The sequence below is a fragment of the Chlorocebus sabaeus genome, chromosome 6 (genome assembly GCF_047675955.1).
Source record: "Chlorocebus sabaeus isolate Y175 chromosome 6, mChlSab1.0.hap1, whole genome shotgun sequence".
Lineage (NCBI taxonomy): Eukaryota > Metazoa > Chordata > Mammalia > Primates > Cercopithecidae > Chlorocebus > Chlorocebus sabaeus.
In genome coordinates this window covers 10,927,003-10,949,977 of record NC_132909.1, presented here as the reverse complement: position 1 = coordinate 10,949,977, position 22,975 = coordinate 10,927,003, and the positions used below count along the sequence as shown (strand labels likewise).

At 54.3% G+C, this 22,975-nt stretch overlaps 1 protein-coding gene across 1 annotated transcript in view; it reads left to right on the top strand.

The window, feature by feature from the left end:
* The window catches only part of ARHGAP35 (Rho GTPase activating protein 35), a 146,825-nt gene extending 134,729 nt beyond the window's left edge, over nucleotides 1–12,096 (top strand). The window contains exons 6-7 of the mRNA XM_007997319.3: nucleotides 7,390–7,495; nucleotides 8,417–12,096. Coding sequence (XP_007995510.1) covers nucleotides 7,390–7,495; nucleotides 8,417–8,774 — 464 coding nt within the window. The 3' untranslated portion in view covers nucleotides 8,775–12,096. The remainder of the gene's footprint in view (nucleotides 1–7,389; nucleotides 7,496–8,416) is intronic.
* The last annotated feature ends 10,879 nt before the right edge of the window (nucleotides 12,097–22,975 follow it).

Sequence of the window (22,975 nt, the reverse complement as noted above, 5' to 3'; positions counted from 1 at the left end):
ACTAGCAAATGGTTTTGTTAGCTCCAGAATTTCACAGTATTGAACACTGCTGAAAATGTACCCGCAAAATAGAGACGTTTGTGATTATTTGCCAGTTATTTTCCTACCACACTCAAGGTGATGCGTGGGAGATTCAGAAATGAACAGCAGCAGCAACCGCACCGCCCATGGCCTGTGTGCCTGCCTAGGCTTGGCCCTGCTCTCCACAAGGCATTTGATTCCCACCGCTGATCTTCCTTTGAGGAAGATGGTATTTTAATACATCTCCATTTTGCAGAGGAGGAAACAGCTTCTCAGAGGTGATACAGCCTGCCCAGGGTCACACCGCTAGGGGGCGACAAGCCGGGGCTTGAGTCCCTGCCTCCATGGGTGCAAGTGAAGTTCTCTGAAGACAGCAAAGCTGAGCTTGAAGTGCACAAACCCCAGCGGGGAAGGCGCGAGGAAGAGGGCTTCACAGGGGAGATGGGCCAGGGTTTCAGGAGGCAGAGGAAGAGGCTTGCGCTGCCTGTCTTGTCTCCTCCCTGTAGCCCACTCCTGCCTTCAGGAGTCACTCTTGCCTGGTGTCTCCCCTGTCTCTGGTGACTCCCTCCTCCCTGCCTATCTTGAGTTGACTCTATCCAGCCGGTGTCCACAGGCCCTGCCCTATGGCTTTTGTGCTGGAAGGGGTGCTAGAGCTGGCTCCATCTCAAGCCAGACGGTCTGGACCAAAGGACCTGTGGCTCCAGGGTCCCCATTAACTCCCTGTAATAGCTCGTAAAATTCAGTCTTTTTAATTTAAGGAGAGACCAGTCGTTTTCGTCAGATTGTCGAAGGGGATGTGTGACCCGAACATGGTTCAGGATGCCGGCTCATTGTCTCGGCCTTTCCTTTTGACAGATGAGACCGTTGGAGCTAGAGATAACAGTGCAGCCTAGGTTACCAGGAGGCGGCCCTGCTGCTCTCTGGGCTCTTATTCACCAGCTGCCTGGGGACGTTGCTAGTTCTGGGATCCTGCCTTCCTTTGATCTGTCCAGATAGCTGCCCGAGGGCACGGGGGTGCTCCTCACACCCACGCACGGGGTCATTAATTTCACAGATAGCCAGGCCCTGTGTGGACAGAGACAGATGGCAGTGGGCACACACATATGCGGCCCCAGCTCAGTCTGGTGGGACAGGACATTCAACAGGTGATTGCAAAGCCATGTCTCCAGGGGAAGGACAGCCTGGATTCCCCATCCTGGGCCCTGTAGAGTGAGGTCTTGACCTTGGAGTTGTTTACCACCTGGGACGGGGAGAGCGGACGCCGGACGAGCCTGCGTGATCACTGAAGGACTGACCCTGAGCTGGGCTTTCCCTTTCCTGGTGATGCAGGCGTGCAGATGGTCAGCGGCGGCCAGCAGGGACTTTACTCCAGGCACTGAGCTGGCAGCAGCAGACCCAAGCCTAGAGCTTGGTTGGCAGCCTGGGTGCCAGTGATGGCAGTGGCGCAGCACAGCCAGGCAGGAGTATTCTTTGGGAACAGGGTCTCTGCTGCCAATTTGTTTGACCTTGGACCAGTATTCTGGCTTTGTGAGTCCTGGTGTGTCTGTGCTGTAAGAGGTATGGGAAGCTATTCAGTAAGGTCCCTGTGCCCTCTGGCTATCCCCTCCCCTTCCTCCTGAGTTCTTGGGGTCTCTATTTTATTAAATTGCTGGGTCTGTGTCCAGGCTGTCTTGGTTCAACTGGCCCAAAAATGCGTCCCCTGGACGTTTCTTGCTGTCTCAGGCGACTAGCCCCTAAGTTCAAAAGTATGATGCCCCATCAAGAGGTGCAGCTCCCAGCCCACACCCCCTGAGCAAGAGCAGAGCCACTTGGAGCCGAGCCAAGCGAAGGGGTGAGCGCAGTGTAGAGGCTGGGTTCTCCTCCATAGGCCACCGTCTCTCCCGGCCCACACCCCTGGACTCCTGTCTACCACTGACCAACACTGGAGCAGGATGGGTTCTTCTTGTTGTTGTTAGAAAAAACTAAGTGTCTTGACTCCCAAAGGGTGGGCTGAGGGAGTAAAGGATGTGAGGATCGGGCCCTCCACAGTCTGGGTCCTGAGGGGACTCTGAAGGGGTTGGAGGTCATACCAAAAGTCTGGACGAGTGGACCTGAGAGTCCACAAACCAGCACACGCCAGGTGTGGGGAGAAGCCACCCTGGGCACCTGTACCATGGCGGGTCCAGGTTGCAGCAGCTCACCCAGGGCTGGGTGCCCTGACGGCCCTGTCCCAGCAGGGACCTCAGGGAGCCTATTGCCCCTGCTGTTTCTTTGGCCAGTGTAGACACCTGGCCGGGCAGGCCAGCCCACCTGTTGAAGCTGCGGGTCCCTGTAGAGCAAGGTTCCACTGAAGATGGTGAGTGGCTCCCCTGAGTGTGCCACTGCCCTGTGACCAGGTCCACACAGACTGTGGCCCCAGCCTGCAGCAGCACCATGGGGCAGAAGGTGTCCGGGGTGCACGGGCTAGGCTGGCTCTTGGCCACCAGCTTGTTCCCAGGCCTCTGGCTTGGAGCTGCCAGAGTCTGTGCTTGACCACACCCAGGCCCAGGTTGGAGCCGGACAGCGCAGTCAGCACCGTGCTCAGCAAGTAGCAGCCAGCCAGAGGCCCCGTGAACTCACCAGGGATGAGGATGGTGGTTACGAGGGTAGACTGGGGCTGGACCAGGAAGGCCTCGAGGAGCCAGCCCAAAGCTCCTGGACTAGAGAGGGACCCTCTGGGTCCTTCCCTCTTTCCACTAGACCGTAAGCGGCAGGGAATTTGGTTTTTGTTCCCTACTGCATCCCCAGCCTGTAAAATAGTACCCAGGCAGGAGCAGGCCCCCGTAAACATCTGCTTCTCCCACACACTGAGGATAAACAAATGACCCAAGCAAGAGGGGCCTCCCAAATCCGAGAATGAAATAATTCGCATTGTCTGGCGAGGCAAGAATGGGGTGCTGTCACCAACAGCCTCACCCATCCCCATGTGCTCAGTCCAGTCCCTCTCATGCTCACCTGCCTCTGGGTCAGAGTCGCCTCCTGCCTCACTGAGGACTGTTGAGGGACCTGTGCCTGGTTCCAACCAAGGCAGCTGAAAATGCCACACAGGGCACAGACACTGCTGGTGCCCCCTCAGTCCTGGGTCAGGGGAGAGTGAGTATAGGAAAAACGTATGAAGCCGGGTGCGGAGGCTCACACCTGTAATCCCAGCACTTTGGGAGGCCAAGGCGGGCGGATCTGGAGGTCAGGAGTTCGAGACCAGCCTGACCAACATGGTGAAACCTCATCTCTACTAAAAATACAAAAATTAGCTGGACCTGTAATCCCAGCTACTCAGGAGGCTGAGGCAAGAGAATTGCTTAAACCTGGGAGGGGTTCTCTACTAAAAATACAAAAATTAACCATGCCTGTAAGTCCAGCTACTCAGGAGGCTGAGGCAGGAGAATCACTTGAACCTGGGAGGTGGAAGTTGCAGTGAGCCAAGATCACGCCACTGCACTTCAGCTGGGCAATACAGCGAGACTCCATCTCAAAAAAAAAAAAAAAAGTGTCCTAGCTGGTGAAGCCAGCACCCTGGAGGCCGCCCCATCCCCTTTCCTGTCAGAGGATTACTGCAGTCAGAGAGGACTCTGCTGCCTGCAGGGAGGCGAGGACCCAGAGCAGATGGACTGAGCTGGGGGACAGGCCTAGGTCCCATCCACCTTCGACATCACCAGCCTTGTGACCTTCTCTTGGCCTCTGGAGTGGGTTTCTCAGCCACCATATGGGTAACACCCAGCCCCACCTTCCACTCAGGTCTGTGGTCAGGGCCATGCGAAGAGCACTGTGAAGCTGTCCTGCCAGCACTCAGGCAGCACCCAAACCTAAGCAGCTGCTGGTGCCTTTGCCATGTGAAGAGGCTGCAGCCGGAGCCTAGAGGGGTGAGGCAAGCTTTGCTTAAGGAAAGAGGTGAATGGGGCTGAGTCAAAGGATGTTGACAAGGTCGGCCTTGCTTTTAGTGTGGCCCAGACTTGAGCAGAAGGGCCTCTCGCCCTCCTTGACCTCTGCCCAGCGAGCTCCTAGTGCTGCTCCGTACTCAGGAGCACCTGGACCAGGCAGCCAGTGGGGAGGGGAGCAGGCCAGGAGACTGGCCACCCACTCCTCACTAGGCATTCAGCTGAGGTGCATATGCAGAAGGAGGCTGGGATTTTAGGGGCCAGCCCCTAAATTTTTTTTTTTCTTTTTGAGATGGAGTCTTGCTCTGTCACCCAGGCTGGAGCACAGTGACGCAATCTCAGCTCACTGCAACTTCCACCTCCCAAGTTCAAGCAATCCTTCTGCCTCAGCCTCCCAAATAGCTGGGATTATAGGCACACGCCACCACACCTGGCTAATTTTTGTATTTTTGGTAGAGATGGGGTTTTGCCATGTTGTCCAGGCTGGTCTCAAACCCCTGACTTCAAGTGATCCACCCACCTCAGCCTCCCAAAGTGCTGGGATTACAGGCGTGAGCCACCACACCCACCCGGCCCCTAAATTATTATCAAAGCAGGCTCTGTAACTCCCACCCCTGCCCCTCCCCACCCCCTGAGGAAGAAACAAAACCACCCTCATTGCTGCTTATCAGATAGGAAGGAGAGCAGGCGTCCCTGGCATACCTAGGCTTTGCCAGCCCCGTTTCCTGCCTCCAGCCAGAGGATGGGATGAGACCCAGCGCTTACATAAAGGTGCTACCACTCGTTGCCTAATTAAGACAAACACAGCTGTGTTTGGGTCGTGCAGGCACCTGCGGAGAGACCTGTGTCCTCCTGTGCCAAGCTAGCAGCTGGAAGGGGGCGTGACGCTTTTATGAAGTGAAGCTTCGCACCACACACATGCTGCTTGTGTTTTCTAATACAGTCTTCTGTCCTCCCTACAGCAGTTTACTTTTTTTATGTAGATATTGTATTGTAACATGACAATGAACTGTTTGAAGACTCAAGGTCGTGGAAAAGAGTGTGCCCATGGCTGGGTGCAGTGGCTCACGCCTGTAATCCCAGCATTTTGGGAGGCCAAGGCGGGTAGATCACCTGAGGTCAGGAGTTCCAGACCAGCCTGGACAACATGAGGAAACCCCGTCTCTAGTAAAAATATAAAAATTAGCCAGGCGTGGTGGCAGGCACCTGTAGTCCCAGCTACTTGGAAGGCTGAGGCAGGAGAATCGCTTGAACCCAGAAGGTGGAGGTTGCAGTGAGCTGAGATTGCGCCACTGCACTCCAGCCTGGGGGACAGAGCAAGACTCCATCTCAAAAAAAGAAAAAAAGAAAAAGAAAAGAATGTGCCCTTGAGGTGGAACCCTTAAAATAAACCTTGGATTCAGAGAAATGAAGCTGCTCATAGGCCAATAACTAGCTCTCAGGACTTTTTTAGTCATTTCTGATAGACAGATGTTACCAAGACACTGCTCTCATCAAGTTACACTCTTAAGGCCACAGATTTGCCTGGTTTCATTTATCCTCATTAGGCTGCCCGGGAGAGCTCCTGGAGCTCTGTCCCTTCCAGTCCTGCAGCCTCCCTCCCGCAGGCCCCTGCAAGTAGACTGGCTCTCAGGTGCCCTTATTTTGTGTCCAGCTGTGAACTCTGAATTTAACTGCCGGGTGTCACCAAATGAAGGAGGCACTGTCCACAGCCCCTTTTACAGACGAGGAAACTGACCCTACGGTGTCACTTGCCCAAGGTGACACGGTTGGCGCGAGAGGCTGGATTTGTACCCAGGGCCATCTGAGTCAGGATCTGGACTCCAGACCACCACAGGACCTTCCTCCCTGCTCCGCGTTCCCACCCTTGGGATTCTGTCTGCTCTTCCAAGTCTCACTCTCCCCAGGGTCCTTGTGCAACTCCCCCAACTCTGACCCTCTGGGCACATCACCTGCTGCAAAGGTGACTAGGAAGCCATGGGTTTCCTAAAGAATACCTGGTTCAGGGCCGGGCGCGGTGGCTCACGCCTGTAATACCAGCACTTTGGGAGGCCAAGGTGGGTGGATCACGAGGTCAGGAGATCGAGACCATCCTGGCTAACACAGTGAAACGCCATCTCTACTAAAAATACAAAAAATTAGCCAGGTGTGGTGGCGAGCGCCTGTAGTCCCAGCTACTCAGGAGGCTGAGGCAGGAGAATGGTATGAACTCAGGAGGTGGAGCTTGCAGTGAGCCGAGATGGCGCCACTGCACTCCAGCCTGGGTGACAGAGCGAGACTCCATCTCAAAAAGAAAAAAGAATACCTGGTTCAGGGAGTCCGCACCCCTCCCGGATTCATCAGCAGAATGGTACACATGTGTCTCCGGGGCAGACGATCTGGCACCGTCGTCTATCTCAAAGGAGCCTGAACCCCCAAGCCCATTAGCAACCATCGGCGTTATAATAGACCCCCTCTTCACCAACCCCACCCACAGCCACCAGTTGTGAGATAGCTGCCGTCTCCTTCGTGAGACCCTCCCATGGTTCTTCTGTGCCCTGGAGTCCAAGAAGGAAACATGGGGACGTCTTTCCCTGCACAGAGAAATCTGTCTCAGCCAGCTGGGCTCCAGGTGGGCCCTGGGACATGTGTGCCTCACCAGCCCGGGATGCCCTTCCCAGCCAAGGTGGGCCACACCCACTCAGGGATGGCAAACCCAGTGGCCACGGCTCCAGCCCCACAGCCAGTCCCAGCTCTGCAACTTCTAACCTCAGATACCTCATCCTCAAAATGGGGTGACGAGTTCCTGCCTCACACAATTGCAGGGACTCATGGAACTGGGCCTGGCATGGGTTACGAGCTGCATTCCAGGCAGTTGTTTTCCCTCCCCTAGGACATTGGGATTCCGTGATAGGCAAAGTGTGGGCATTGGGGGGAAAGGGGGTGCATAGTTCCTTTGGTGAAGTGTGTAAGTATTCCCCCACTGTTTCCATCAGCCCCTCCAATGGGGATGTGCGGAGGGTCCCTGTGTCTCTAGGGAAAGGACAGAGCCTTGGTCTCATGACCGACTCCCTCCCTTAAAGGTCTGTTGGCGTGGGTGGGTGGCAGCGGCTGCCTGTCTCCATCTGGTCAGGAAGCAAGCAGGCTTTCTGCGTAGGGATGCCTGTCTCCAGGGGCAACCGGATGAGCAAAGAATGGTGTTCTTTATGGCGTAGTCTCTCCAGATCGTTCTGTCTCGGGTGGTGGGGCCAGGAAGCCCCAGGCACACAGTGCCGCCCTTCAGTGGGGGCCTGGGACACAGAGGTGGGCCAGGCTCCTGGGCCAGTGCCACTGCCAGGTGTGCCAGCCTTGGGCACAGGCTTTGGGGGAAAGAGTGGAGTTAGTGTCATCCGAAAGCCCTGGGCTGCCCTCAGAGAAGGCCCATTACAGAGCACGCCCTGGGGTGGCCACCAGCCTCGGCCATGAAAGGCAAGGCTTTGGTTTTCTCTCTCCTCAGAAATCAACGACCGGGAGCAGAAGTTGCATGCCCTTAAGGAGGTATTAAAGAAATTTCCAAAGGAAAACCACGAAGTCTTCAAGTATGTCATCTCTCACTTAAACAAGTAAGTCGCAGGGCCTTCTGGTTGGTTTTTCCTCCGGAAAATTGACAGCCAGGGTCAGTGCGTCGCAGAACAAGGCTGCCAATAGAAGCCTCAGGCCCTGGCCTGGAAGGGGCGCTGGCCGGCCTCCCATGGTGCCCACTGGGCTCAGCGCCTGGAGCCTCTGCCTGTCGCCCAACCTAAGGCCTCCCTCCTGCTCCTATCTGAGGGCGGCCACGTGGCCCCAAACCTGCCCAACACCAGACAGTGCACTTAGCTCTGTCAGGCATGGGGCCTCTTGTAGGCCTGTGCCCCAAAGCTGGCAGAGAGAGAAGATCTTCTGGTTGGTGCTGATGTTCCAGAAATCTTCTCCTGAATCAAAAACACCTCAGAGCCCCTGAAAGTCCTCTCTCAGCATTCACATTCCCAGCTGGGGAGAACCGGGACATCGCACCTCGAGAGGTGTGCTGCAGGAGCCAGCCAGCCTCCAGCATGGAGCACAGGCTGCAGGCAGGAGGCCATGTGGCTCTTCCCTGAACTTCCGTGTGTGTGGAGGAGGGCTGCTGGCCAAGTGGCATCTGATGGCTCTCTGGTTTAGGACGCTCAGCCTCCCTCCCTCATCACAGCTGGAGCACCGCCACTGCTTTGGCTGGCTGCAGAGCTAGTCCCTGAGGTGGTCGGTCCACCCCCAGGGGTTTTCAGGGCTCCGGGCAGCCTCTCCAAGGTTGGCCATGTGGAGGCGCTGGGCTGGAGGGAAGAGGACACTGAGGGCGCAGCCTCCCGGGCAGGGCAGGGCAGGGCACAGAGAGAGAGCTGCTCGTGGCCTTTTCTGCTCCGCCTGAGGGTACGCAGGCGGGGCTCAGCCTGCGTGCTGAAGACCATGAGCGCCCGGGGCCAGGCAGGGCCCTGCACAGTTCTGACCATTGAGTTTGGTGTCACCCGCAGGGTCAGCCACAACAACAAGGTGAATCTCATGACCAGCGAGAACCTCTCCATCTGCTTCTGGCCCACCTTGATGAGACCTGATTTCAGCACCATGGACGCCCTCACAGCCACGCGAACCTACCAGACAATCATTGAACTCTTCATTCAGCAGTGCCCCTTCTTCTTCTACAATCGGCCCATCACCGAGCCCCCTGGTGCCAGGCCCAGCTCCCCCTCTGCCGTGGCTTCCACCGTCCCCTTCCTCACTTCCACGCCTGTCACAAGTCAGCCGTCGCCCCCACAGTCGCCTCCTCCCACCCCCCAGTCCCCAATGCAGCCACTGCTTCCCTCCCAGCTTCAAGCCGAACACACGCTGTGACCCACCAAGACCTGGGGCGACAGGAGAACCGGTCCTCTCTCTGACGGGGTGGCATTTGGCCTTGAACAAAACCAAGTCCACTGGGGGCAGAGGCAGGGGCAAGTGGCCCTCTCCATCACGTTCTCAAGACCTCAGTGGGAGCACCAGCCAATGGTACCATCCGCCAGGCTGCCAGGTGCCCTGGGCCCGGCGCTGCAGACCTGAGCTGGCTGCAGGCAGCAGCCATGGGGCCCTGTCCTTTGACTTGGACCCCTTTGAGGACTGAACTAGGCAGGCAGCAGCCCCAGTGCTCTCCCTCTGTTCTCTGGACCACCACCCCACCCGGCTGCGCACACCAGCCTCCAGGTGCCTCCCTCTGCTTGTACAGGGCCCGTGGTCGGGACAGTGCCCAGGCCTTTGCCGGGGAGGAGGAGGCTCTGAGATTCAGGGCGGGGCTGGCAACCCCCGAAGAGAACACTTCCTGCTGGTCTGTCTCTTCCCACCTTCCATCTGTACACACCCGCAAGGTAAGGGTGCAGCCCAGCTGGTGGCTCCTTGGGAACGTGTAGGCCACGGCTCTGCCACCACGAGGTACCTGCTGAGGGCGCTGGCCCTGCAGATCAGAACAACGGAGGATAGCTTTGTGCCTGGACCCAGAGAGTGCAGGACTTCCCTCTTTATCCCCGCCGTCCCACTCCGCAGGCTTCCCGAAACATTCCCTGGCAAACAAAGGAACACTAGGAGAAAAAATGGAAAAACCCTTCCAATAATTAAAAAGGAAAAAAACACGGAAAGAAAACTACAGACCTCAAGATTTCACTCTGTGCCCACCTCTGCTGGGAGGGAGGGAGGCACACAGCTGGAGTTGACCCTCGTCTTTGTGGCAGCAAAACCAGGATGCCTGGAGCTGTGGCCTGAGAGCCTCCTGGGGTCTCACTCACCCACTTAGGTCTAGTCGCCAGATTCCCCGTTTTCCCAAGAAGAGGGTTCGAGCCCTTGGTGGGGAGAGCCCGGGAGATGGCAGAGCAGGCTGGAACCTGGGCTGCCCCAGAACACAGTCCGATAGAAACACTACTTGAGCGTATGTGTGGGGTGTGTGTGTGTGCACGTGTGAGTGTGTGTGTGGGCACTTGGTGGGGAGTTGGGGACTGCTGGAAGGTGCCAGGTGCACTTGGGGTTGGGGTTGGTGTGTTGGGTGTTGAAGTGGAATCGTTTCATCCCAGCCATGGAGGCCACCGGCAGGAGTGTTCGTGGGGATGTGGGCGGGGTGGGGCACTTTGAAGGAATGGCGGTCTGCTGGTGCCCTCGAAGGGGCATCCTTCCTGGTCCTTGCCGGCCCAGAGGCGCCATGCCTGCCTATCACCCACCACCACCTTAGCCCAGCCTTTCCACTGCTCCAGGAAAAGCTCTTCTCCTGCCCACCTCTGCCCTCCAGCACTGCAAACTTGTGTGGCTGGGCCGTGGCCTCTGCAGCCAGGAAGACTGGGCACCCCCCAGGCGAGAGCTAGTGGGGTGCAGAGGGCCCCACACCAGACAGCCCTTGGGGCTCGTTGCACTTTAAGAAATAGGATCTGTGGTATATTCCAGGGGGCCTGATGGACACCTCCTGGGCGTCTGCAGCTGCCCCGCCCATGCCCACCTGCTGTGGTTGGAGACAGGAGTGGCCCTTCGTCTCCCAGGCTCCCTCTGGGGACGGCTGCCTCACTGTCTCCAGTTTGCAGTGGCCAACGAAGGTGCTTGGAAACACTCACGTACCCTTGCAAGTTTTAATGGGAGAAAAACCCAGGGTCCAGGCGTGTTTTCTGTGAATGTTGGATGATGAATTTTTGTCTTTTCTGGCGGAGCTGTGCCTGGCCCTGTAGGCCCAGGGTTGACTGGAAGGTGACATCTGTGTTTCGTTTTAGCTGAGGTTGGCAGATAGGTTCCCAAACTCCCCCAGTCCTGGGCCCCAGCAGATGAGGAAACGGCCGCATTTACTCACCCCGCCCTCTTTTCAAGGTCTTGCTCACCTGGTCAGCACCTCACGGAATTGGGGGTGGAGGGGAAGCATGGTGGTGGCCTGGGCCATCCCTGTATGAACGCAGGCAAAAGCAGCCCAGTCCCCCTCACTGCTTGAGCTAACACTGCCACCTGTTTTGTGAGCACGAAAGCCACATCCCAAGCCACCTGGCCCCTGATTCCACAGATGTGTGTGCGGCCAGTGACTTCCCCGGAGTGTGGAGGGGGCAGTGAGGAGGAGCACCTGGGCTTTCTACCCCTCCCCTCACAGAAGTACCTGAAACTAGGCCTGGGGACCCCCAACACAGCGCCCCATCAGCCAAGGTGGGCAGGCAGGGACTGTGGCAGCTCATGTCCGAAGGGAGCCCCCATGCAAAGGAAGCCCCAGGGTTCCTCTTGTTTCCCCCACTAACTCTTCAGCCTCTCGTCTGCTGCTTCGGGCTGAGGGACTAGAGGACATCTCAGTCGTTTGAGTGGCATGGCCAGTCGTGGCAGGCCAGGCTCCAGCATCCGGTCAGGGCAGCAATCAGACTGAATAGGTCCTTGTGTGGGAGCATCCCTGGGGATTGTTGGAACCGTGCTGTCCCCACCCCTGCTTTCATCGGGGCTCTAAGTTCTGGAAGGTGCTTGCACAGAGGGTGCTCATGGGACCCGCATGCAGCTCTCAGCACTGGGCGGGTGGGCATTGGCTTGTCCAGAATGGGGACGTGGGGCAGCCACCGCCACCCAGCGAGAGTGCAGACACCCTGTGAGGGAACAGCAGCCCTTGGTGCAAAGCCAGAGACTGATCCTGGCTCTGACGGCTGAGAAGGGAGGACCCGAGGCTGGGTGGCGTGGCTCGTGAATCCACTTAGAATTCTTGGCTTTTGTCGCACACTGGGTGTCACGGCACACATTTACTCTGCATTGTCCCTGTCTTTCCTGTCGCCTAGCATTTGGGGAGGAAGAGGGAGAGAGCTCCAGGGTATCTGTCTCCTTGCTCTCCTGCCTCCACCGCCTTGGTTTTGCTTCCTGCTGGAGGCGCGGCACCTGCTGCGACCCAGATTCTTCTGCAGGATATGTCTGTTTTTGTCACGGTGGACAGAGGGTGACATCATAGGAGCAGCTCGCTGGCCAGAAGGGGATGGGGCATCCCTGTGCCTCAGTCAGCTTCTGCTGCTCCTAGGGAAGGGAGGCCTGGGTCAAGCCAGCATCCCTTTGGTTAAGACCCCCGCAGGCCACCAGGCATTCTGGACATACACACATACAACTCCACAGCAGGCCAGCTGCAGCGTCTTGTCATCAAGAGTCACCTCAGCTGCGCTCCCCTCCCGTCCTTTCCTATGAGAAGCCACTGCTTTGGGGGCGCCGGCTAGAAAAATTAGGGTGAGGTGGCCAGGAGGGCCCCTGCCGCGCGGGGGCCTGGGTCCTTTTGAGGCGCTGATTTCCCGAAGGCAGCGCAGGGATCCAGGGAAGCTGCGGCAGGGAGCGGCCCCGGCTCCGTGGCTCTGAGGTGTAAGGGGGGTGGGCTCCCTCCCTCGGAGCACGTGGTCTTGTGTCCAGGTCAGAGAGTGGCCCAGGAAGCGGGCAGTTTCTGTCGCGGGTCCGGTGGGGGCGCGGCCGCGGTGCGGTCGGTGCAGCGTGGCCAATGCGCGGCGCGCGGGGGGCAGAGCAGGAGGTGATCGGTGACCTCGGGCACTGCTGGCCTGGGCTGGCCTCCTCCAGCCCTCCCGTGACGGAGCCGGCAGTGATGCTACACTTCACTGTAGTCACGACAGGGCCTAAGTTATTGTTTGCATAAAAAGAATCATGTTCCCTGTGTACATTTAAGGAAAAAAAAAAAAAAAAAAAAAAACGGAAATGTCAGAATTGTATGGAAATAAAACTTGTTTGAAAATTTGGAATAGTGCTGCTGCCAGCTTATTTTTCTGGTACTTGTATTTTCACATGTTAAATGATCTTTATATATGTTGAATTAACAAATATTTTCAGTTTCTGAGAAAAACAAAACATATTAATGGTATTGAAATGTGTTAGTAGTCTGGCTGTATGCCCAAAATTCTGTTTTGCAGCAAAAGTGAAGACTTGTATGTAAAGAAAGTATAACAATTATTTCTTTGTATTTTAGGGGCTTTAACCGGAACATCCTTTAGCTGGTGTTAGGAATGTTTGCTTAATTTCCAGACTTTTTTTTAAAAACACATCGTGGGTTTTTTGAGGCTCCAACCTAATTAGTGCATGGTCAGCCCTCAATGAAGGCTGAGGCATCTCTGACTGAGGTGTTTTTGTTTGGTTTTGTTTTTTAAAATCATGTATTTGCTACAAAGTATTGTACTTGTCTCAATGGGAATGGTGTAAAAAACTGAAAAGGCCTTATGTGATCTGTATCATAGTTAATAAATCAATCTTGTAAAAAACCAAACCTGAGAGAAGTGAAGGGGGGCCTCCTCCTTACCGGGCCAGTGCAGCGCACACCTGGGTCTCCCTGGGCACCTAAGCCAAGGATGGGAAGCAGGAGGCTCCCGCAGGGGGGCCTTTGCCAGCACGAGCTTCCGCTCCCAGCTCTCACCTGCTTTCCTCTCCAGCGCAGCTTCCCAGAAGGCCGCGTCATTCCTGTGGTTTCTCAGCATCACCTAAAGTGGCCCCCATGAACCCCCATGGCCACAGGAGCTGCAGGCAGGCATGGGGAGGGGATGCCAGAGGTGCCACTCCTGACCTTCCTTCCCACTCCCCTCCTGCCTGAGGCCATGCGGGCGGTACTGGGAGTCAGATGCCTGGGTTCACTTCCTGGCTGGGGGTGGAAGTGCCTGGGGAGTTCCAGGGGCAGGATCATGAGCAGGCTTGTGTCCAGGAGGTGGCTGACTTCAGACCCTTCTCAAGGGAGGGGTCAGGGCTGAAGTTCTGAGAGGGGAGAGCCAAAGGTCACACTCACTCCCTGGTGCTGGCCCTGGGGTCAGAGACACAGGCTCTATGCCAGAGTTAGCCACTGTCACCACCGTCATCCAGGACAGCACCTCCAGGGATGGAGATGGGCGGCTTCCTAAAGAAGCCTTGCCACCAAAAACACCTCCTCTCCGCTCACCCCCTAAAAAGCTCTTGTTAGGAATATCTCCCTCTTTCCAGGCTCCCAGGCTCAAGTTTGCTCTCTCCTTGGCCCCCTCCTTACCCCTTACTGCTTCTAAGATCCCAAATGTCACTTGAGTGTGACTCTGCTCTTCCCTCTGCCTCCATTCTAGCCTAGACCCGAATTCAAGCTCACTAGACTCTAATAGACACTCCCACACCCTGAATGGCCTCCCTGCCCTCAATCTCCATAGCAGAAGGATGAACTACTCAGCATGCAAGACGCATCCTTCCACGCCTGTGCCCATAGCAGACATGGCTAGCTGATCACCGCACTCTGCCATACCGCTCTCCAGGTAGCCACTACCAATCAATAGGGGCTGGCACCAGAGATGACGGCTGTTTGCCACAGGCTCAGCCAGGCAGGCAAACAAACGGAGATGGCTACTGACCATAGCCCAGGCTCCTTGACATACATGCAGAACCCCACACTCTGGATCCATCCTGCTCTTCTCTCGCATTCCTTTAACCCAACTCCCCAACATCAGTCAAAATAGTCTTTTTTTTTTTTTTTTTTTTTTTTTTTTTAGACGGAGTTTTGCTCTTGTTGCACAGGCTGGAGTGCAGTGGCTCAATCTAGTCTCACCACAACCTCCGCCTCCCCAGTTCAAGGGATTTTCCTGCCTCAGCCTCCTGAGTAGCTGGGATTACAGGCGCTCGCCACCACACCTGGCTAATTTTGTATTTTTCATAGAGACGGGGTTTCTCCATGCTGGCGAGGTTGGTCTTGAACTCCTGGCCTCAGGTGATCTGCCCACCTCAGCCTCCCAAAGTGCTGGGATTAGAGGCGTGAGCCACCTCGCCTGGCTGAGTCTCATTCTTTGAGTGCAGCTGGCTGCTTTCTGCTTCCAGATCTTTGCTTTGAGCACTTCCCTCTGCCTGAAATTCCTTCCATCCACCCTTCCCCAAATCTCCAGCCTGCCCATCAGATCCTACCCTGTTCTTCAAAGCCAGTGTTTCTCCAGAAACGTCCCTGACCCGCTCTACTCACGGATTCACCCAGCATCTGGGATTTACCTGCTGGGGGTTTATGTCACTCCCCGTGAGTGCGCCAGGCTTTCTCCTTTGTTGTTGGTGGTGGTGTTGTTTTTTAATTAAATCTCTACATCCTCCTGGTGTGCAGTTGGTACTCAATATGTGCTGACAGAAACCTGTCTTCTCTAGTTTTTTTTTTTTTTTTTTTTTTTCCCTTAGTCTGTTGTGCAGGCTGAATGCAGTGGCACAAACATGGCTCACTGCAGCCTTGAACTTGTAGGCTGACGCAATCCTCCCACCTCAGCCTCCAAGTAGCTGGGACTACAGAGGCACATGTTACCACACCTGGCTTTTTTTTTTTTTTTTTTAGAGATGAGATCTCGCTCTATTGCTCAGGCTGGTCTCGAGCTCCTGGGTTCAAGTGATCCTCCTGCCATGGCCTCCCAAAGCACTGAGATGACAGGCGTGAGCCACCCTGCCCGGCCTCTTCCCTTCTTTGGGGAAAGGCTGAGCCATCTTGGGGCCCTGCTCTGTGCTGAGCTGGGTTGAGAGAGGCACCAGAACCAGGACAGGCAGTGGGCTCTGCGTGCTGACTAGCCAAGGAGTGTCTTTTGTTTTTTTTTTTTTAAACGGAGCCTCACTCTCGCCCAGGCTGGAGTGCAGTGGTGCGATCTCGGCTCACTGCAACTTCCGCCTCCCAGATTCAAGTGATTCTCCTGCCTCAGCCTCCTGAGTAGCTGGGATTACAGGCACTACCACCAGGCCCAGCTAATTTTTGTATTTTTAGTAGAAATGGGGTTTCACCATGTTAGCCAGAATGGTCTTGATCTCTTGACCTCATGATCCACCCGCCTTGGCCTTCCGAAGTGTTGGGATTACAGGCGTGAGCCACTGCGCCTGGCCTTTTTTTTTTTTTTTTTTTAGACGAAGTCCCGCTCTGTCACCCAGGCTGGAGTGCAGTAGCATGAGCTCGGCTCACTGCAGCCTCCACCTCCCGGGTTCAAGCAATCCTCCCACCTCAGCCTCCCAAAGCACTGGGAGGGCAGGCGTGAGCCCCTGTGCTCAGCCTTCTCTGGCTCTTGATCATCAAGCTTTGTGTGCTTTCTATACATGAGCATTTCAGCCACCAGCACCCAAGTTGAGAGCTTTGGGGGGCAGCTTTGTGGCTCCCAGATAGGCCACCCCAGGAGGCCCAACAAGATGCCTTACGCATGGTAAGCCTTCAGTCGGTTTTTCGAACACAGTGGTCTCAACCTTGCCCTTGACTTGCCCCATCTATAAACCAACCTCTCCCACGTGACTCCAGCCCAGACCTCTGCTCCAAGTAAAACATGATATCCAACTGTCTATGACACTCTACTTGGGGACTCCACTGTGACACACCCACAGCCAAACTCCAGACCCCTACTCCAAACAGGTCCATTCCCCAGGATCCCCCCTCCAGCCAGAGAGAGACCCTGGGGGCCTCCTTGGGGTGTCTCCCTTCGAGTCAACCAGGTGCACCTCCCAGTTCCATTTTGCCTTCCAGTGCACTCCCCTTCCTGCTCCCTGCACCCCATCCCTGTCTGATCTTACCAAGACATCTGCCCTCCATGCTCACCCACTCCCATCTCCATGAGGGCAGATCAGATCTCACATGTAGCCATGCCGCTCCTCCCGTAACATCCTCCAGGGGTCTCCAGTGCCCTTAGAGGAAGCCCGAACTCTTCCATAGGGTCCCACCCCGCACCCCCCCCCACCTCCCAGGAGCCTTTCCTTGCACTCTCGTCCAGACACCCCAACTCCCCCAGGGCCTGCCCACCTCGGGCCCTTTGAAGTATCGTGCCCTCCTCGTCCAACACTGTCCTCCCTTGAGGCCACCCCACCTTGCTAACTTTCTCCTTGTCCTTCAGATTTCAGCTCCTCAGACTCCATAGGGAAAGCGCTCCCTGACTCCGCCAACCAAGGTGGGTCTCTTTGCTTTCGGACAAAATCAGGTGGATTCAGGGTGGTCATAGACTCTCTTTGCTTTCAAAGGAAAAAAAATAGGTTCTTTCAGAGTACTTTCTGAGCTGGGCATGGTGGCTCATACTTGTGATCCTAGCGCTGTGGGAGGCCAAGAGAGGAGGATCGCCTGAGCCCAGGAATTCAAGAACAGCCTGTTCAACAAAGTGAGACCTTGTCTCTACAAAACATTTTTTTAAAAATTAGCAGCTGGGGCTGGGCTCAGTGACTCACGCCTGTAATCGCAGCACTTTGAGAGACCAGCACTTTGAGGCTGGGATTTCAAGACCAGCCTAAGCAACATGAAGAAACCCCCATCTCTACTAAAAATACAAAATTAGCTGGGCGTGGTGGCGCATGCCTGTACTCCCAGCTACTCAGGAGGCTGAGGTGGGAGGATCACTTGAACTCAAGAAGTTCAAGGTTGCAGTGAGCCAAGATGGCACCATTGCACTCCAGCCTGGGCAATAAGAGCAAAACTCCGTCTCAAAAAAAAAAATTAAAAAAGAGTCTTGTTTAAAAAATCAAAATTAGTGCAAAAAAAAAATCAACGATGAACAAATTATCAACATTTTAAATAAAGACGAATCAGTAACAGTGTCAAGTGAGTGGAGCCTGAGGCTAAAGGAGAAATCAGTTAAGACTGGCCCTGAATTCTGGGAGTTCAGCAAGGAGGTGACTGCGATAGTCCAGGAGTGAAACGGTGGCGGATTAGACCAGAGAAGGACGGTGCTGGTGGAAAGAACGGGGAATTGCAGGTATCTTGAAGGTCAAGGCGACAGAATTTGTTGAAGATGGCATGAGACTGGGGGAGAGAGAAGGTGCAGATGACGCCAGGGTTGCCGCATACGACAGTGTGAGTAGCTGATTATCCGCTGTCTTCCCCACTCTCCTGTGAAACCTACGAGGGCAGGAGCTGTGCTCCCCAGGCCACAGCCAGCACCCAGCACTCGCTCCCGGGCTCCAGGCCAACTGCCCTAGTGGAGAATGCGCTGTGTTACTCCATGCGGCCACCAGGGGTCAGCAGAGCGCCGCCCTGCCCAGCCATGGCCATCCCGGGAAGAGAATAAAGCCCGGATGGCGACTTTTTAGGAAGAAGGCCAGATTAGAAGGAGAAGCAGCAGGGACTGCTGAGGAGGAGACGGGTTTTGAGAAAAAAGGCTGGAAGCGAAGTGTCCCAGGAGCTGGCCGAGAAGCAGGTGAATGAGCTACTGTTTCTGTCATTGCATCCGTCCACCCATTTATTCCACCATTCAGTCACAGGCCACTCAGGGCCTTGCAGGGCCAGGTGAGAAGCTCAAAGTACATGTATCCTGAGGGCACTGGGGAGACCAGACTGGGTCTGATTTGCAGGAGCTGAGAGGAGGGAAGAAAGTAGGGATTCAGAACATGCAAGCTCACGGCCAACCTGCCTCCCAGGTAGGCCTGAAGAGCATGCAGTTAACGTAAATGTTAGCAAAACAAATAATATTGGCCGGGCACGGAGGCTCACACCTGTAATCCTAGTGCTTTGGGAGGCTGAGGTGGGAGGATTGCTTGAGACCAGGAGTTCGAGGCTGCAGTGAGCGACGACTGTGCTATGCACTCCAGTCTGGGAGACATAGCAAGACCCCGTCTCTACAAAATATACAAAAAGGTAGTCAGGCGTGGTAGCACACACCTGTGGTCCCAGCTACTTAGGAGGCTGACATGTGAAGATCACCTGAGTCCGGGAGGTAGAGGCTGCAGTGAGCCGTGATCACATCACTGCACTCCAGCCTGGGTGAAAGAGTGAGACCCTGCTAAAAAAAAAAAAAAAAAAAAAAGAATACAAGTAATATTAAATTAGTTAAGGCTAAAACTCACTGGACCCTTACGAGGTAACAGGCCTTGTTTTAATCTTTTCACCATCAATTTTCTTTTTTTTTTTCTTTTTTTCTTTTTTTTTTTTTTTTGAGACAGAGTCTTGCTCTGCCACCCAGACTGGAGTGCAGTGGTGCGATCTCTGCTCACTGCAACCTCCATCTCCCAGGTTCAAGTGGTTCTCTTGTCTCAGCGTCCTGAGTAGCTGGGATTACAGGCATCTGCCACCATGCCTGGCTAATTTTTGTAATTTTTTTAGTAGAAATAGGGTTTCACCATGTTGACCAGGCTGGTCTTGAACTCCTGACCTCAAGTGATCCACCCGCCTCAGCATCCCAAAGTGCTGGGATTACAGGCGTGAGCCACCACGCCTGGCTCGTTTTTTGTTTTTGAGACAGGGTGGTGCTGTGTTGCCCAGGGCTGGAGTTCAGTAGCACAATCACAGCTCACTGCAGCCTCAATCTCCTGGGATCATGAGATTCCCCTGCCTCAGCCTCCTGAGTAGCTGGGACTACAGGTGCGCACAACCACACCAGGCTAATTTTTGTATTTTTTTTGTGGAGACAGGGTTTCACCATGCTGCCCAGGCTGTTCTCGATCTCCTGGGCTCAAGTAATCCTCCCTCCTCGGCCTCCAAAGTGTTCAGACTACAGGCGTGCGCCACCTCACCCAGCCCTTTTCTTCTTTTTTTCTCTGTTTCTCTCTTTCTCTCTCTCTATTCCCCTCCTTCCCTTCCTACTTCTCTCTCCCTCCGTCTCTCCCTTTCTTTCTCTCGCTTTCTTTCTTTCATTTTTTAGAGACAGGCTCTTGCTCTGTCACCCAGGTTGGAGTGCAATATTGCAATCACAACTCACTGCAACCCCAGACTCCTGGGCTCAAGCAATCCTCCCACCTCAGCTTCCTAAGTGCTGGGGCTGCAGGTGCACATCACCACATCTGGCTAATTTCTTTAAAAAAAAAAAAAAATTGTAGGCCAGGTGCAGTGGCTCACGCCTGTAATCCCAGCACTTTGGGAGGCTGAGGCAAGCGGATCATGAGATCAGGAGCTCGAGACCAGCCTGACCAACATGGTGAAACCCTGTCTCTACTAAAAATACAAAAATTAGCCGGGCATGGTGGCACACGCATTAATCCTAGCTACTTGGGAGGCTGAGGCAGGAGAATCGCTTGAACCCAGGAGGTGGAGGTTGCAGTGAGCCGAGATCGTACCATTGCACTCCAGCCTGGGCGACAGAGCGAGACTCCATCTCAAAACAACAACAACGACAATAAAAATTGTAGAGACGGGGTCTTGCAGCCGGACACATTGGCTCACACCTGAAATCCCAGCACTTTGGGAGGCCAGGCAGGTGGATCACTTGAGGTCAGGAGTTCAAGATCAGCCTGGCTGACATGGCGAAACCCTGTCTCTACAAAAAATACAAAATTTAGCCAGGTGTAATGGTGCATGCCTGTAATCCCAGCTACTCGGGGGGCTGAGGCAGGAGAATGACTTGAACCTGGGAGGCAGAGGTTACAGAGAACCAAGATCATACCACTGCACTTCAGCCTGGGCAACAGAGCAAGACTCCATCTCAAAAAAAAAAAAAACGAGAGAGACAGATGGGGTCTTGCTATGTTGTGCAGGTTGGTCTTGAATTCCTGGGATCAGGCAATTCTCCTGCCTCAGCTTCCCAAAGCACTGAAATTACAGGCATGAGCCACAGTGCCTAACCTGGCCTTTTCTTTCCATTATATGTTTGTTGAATGAATAAGTAGTGCCTTTGGAGACAGAGACTGGGTGGGGAGTGCCAAGATTTACAGAATTCTCATTCTGCCACCTCAGGAGAGAAGGATGACCCAGCCCCACCCCTCTCAGTGATACATGCTAAAATGTACTTGTGGCTTGTGAAATGCGTGACACAGTACTAAGCATGCTACACGCATGCACATCAGCCCCAGGAGGTCTATGATGTCTGCTAGCCCGGCACATAGTAGATACTCAGTAAATAATAGTTGGTTGGTTATATTTTTGTTTGTTTGTTTTGGTTTTGGGTTTTTTTGTTTTTTGTTTTGTTTTGTTTTGTTTTGTTTTGTTGAGACAGAGTCTCACTTTGTCACCCAGGCTGGAGTGCACTGGTGCGATCTCAACTCACTGCAGCCTCTACCTCCCGAGTTCAAGCAATTCTCCTGCCTCAGCCTCCCGAGTAGTTGGGATTACAAATGTGTGGCACCTTGCCCAGCTAATTTTTGTACTTTTAGTAGAGATGGGTTTTGCCATATTGGCCAGGCTGGTCTTGAACCCTTGACCTCAAGTGATCTACCCACCTCGGCTTCCCAAAGTGCTGGGATTACAGGCATGAGCCACCACACCCGACCTTCTTTTTTTATTTTATTTTATTTATTTATTTATTTATTTTTAGACAGAGCCTGGCTCTGTTGCCCAGGCTGGAGTGCAATGGCATGATCTTGGTTCACTGCAACCTCTGCCTCTGGGGTTCAAGCGATTCTTCTGCCTCAGCCTCCCAAGTCCCTGGGATTACAGGCATGTGCCACCACACCCGGCTAATTTTTTATTTTTAGTAGAGATGGGGTTTCTCCATGTTCAGGATGGTCTCGAACTCCCGACCTCAGGTGATTGGACCACCTCAGCCTCCCAAAGTGCTGGAATTACAGGTGTGAGCCACCATAGCCGGCAGATAAATATTTGTTGAATGAATTCATTGAATGCTGACAGCAACTCCACGAGGAATGTCTTGGGGCTTGTTTTCCTATTACTTATCTATTAATAAGCATTCGATTGAAATCGTTCCCACACCATACATTTTAAGCGTTTAAAGTTGTATTTAGCAGAGTCAGTGGTTTTTAGCATGTTCAGGGGTTTTTAGCATATTCACAGACTTGTGCAACCATCACCACAGTCAATTTTAGAACATTCTCATCACCCAAAAAGCAAGCCTGCAACCATTAGCAGTCACTTTCCATCCCCCGGTATTAGTTTGCTGGGACTGCCAAAACCAAGGACCACAAACTGGGTGGCTTGAAAAAACAGAAATGTCGGCCGGGCGCGGTGGCTCAAGCCTGTAATCTCAGCACTTTGGGAGGCCGAGACGGGCGGATCACGAGGTCAGGAGATCGAGACCATCCTGGCTAACATGGTGAAACCCCATCTCTACTAAAAAATACAAAAAACTAGCCGGGCAAGGTGGCGGGCGCCTGTAGTCCCAGCTACTCGGGAGGCTGAGGCAGGAGAATGGCGTAAACCCGGGAGGCGGAGCTTGAAGTGAGCTGAGATCCGGCCACTGCACTCCAGCCTGGGCGACAAAAGCAAGACTCTATCTCAACAAAAAAAAAAAGGGAAAAACAGAAATGTCTTCTCTCGCAGTTGCCAGAGGCTGGAAGTCCGAGATCAATCAGGGTGTCAGCAGGGCTGGTTGCTTTTTTTTTTTTTTTCCGTTTGAGATGGAGTCTCGCTCTGCTGTCCAGGCTGGAGTGCAGTGGCGCAATCTTGGCTCACTACAACCTTTGCCTCCCAGGTTCAAGCAATTCTCCTGCCTCAGCCTCCGGAGTAGCTGAGATTGCAGGTGTGTGCCACCACGCCTGGCTAATTTTTGTATTTTCAATAGAGACAGTGTTTCCCAATATTGGCGAGGCTGGTCTTGAATTCTTGACTTCAAGTGATCCACCCACCTTGGCCTCCCAAACTGCTGGGGTTACAGGCTTGAGCCACCATGCCCAGTGAGGGTTGGTTGTTTCTGAGGCTGTGAACAAGAATCAGTCAGTCTGTAATCCCAGCACTTTGGGAGGCCGAGGCAGAAGGATCATAAGGTCAGGAGTTTGAGACCGGCCTGACATGGTGAAACCCATCTCTACTAAAAATACAAAAATTAGCCGGGCGTGGTGGTGCACACCTGTCATCCCAGCTACTCAGGAGGCTGAGGCAGGAGAATTGCTTGAATCCGGGAGGCGGAGGTTGCAGTGTGCCGAGATCGTGCCATTGCACTCCAGTCCGGGTGACAGAGCGAGACTCCATCTCAAAATAAATAAATAAATAAATAAATAAATAAATAAATAAATAGAATCAGTCTCAGGCCTCTCCCCGGCTTCCGCGGGTGTGCTGCGCAGTTTGGTATCCCTTGGCTTGTAGAGCTGTCACCCCGAACCCTGATCTTGCCTTCGCCTCCGCATGGCCCTCATTTTTTTGAGATGGAATCTTACTCTGTGGCCCAGGCTGGAGTGCAGTGGCGGAATCTCAGTTCACTGCAGCGCCTCCTGGGTTCAAGCGATTCTCCTGTCTCAGCCTCCTGAGTAGCTGGCATTACAGGTACCCACCACCATGCCTG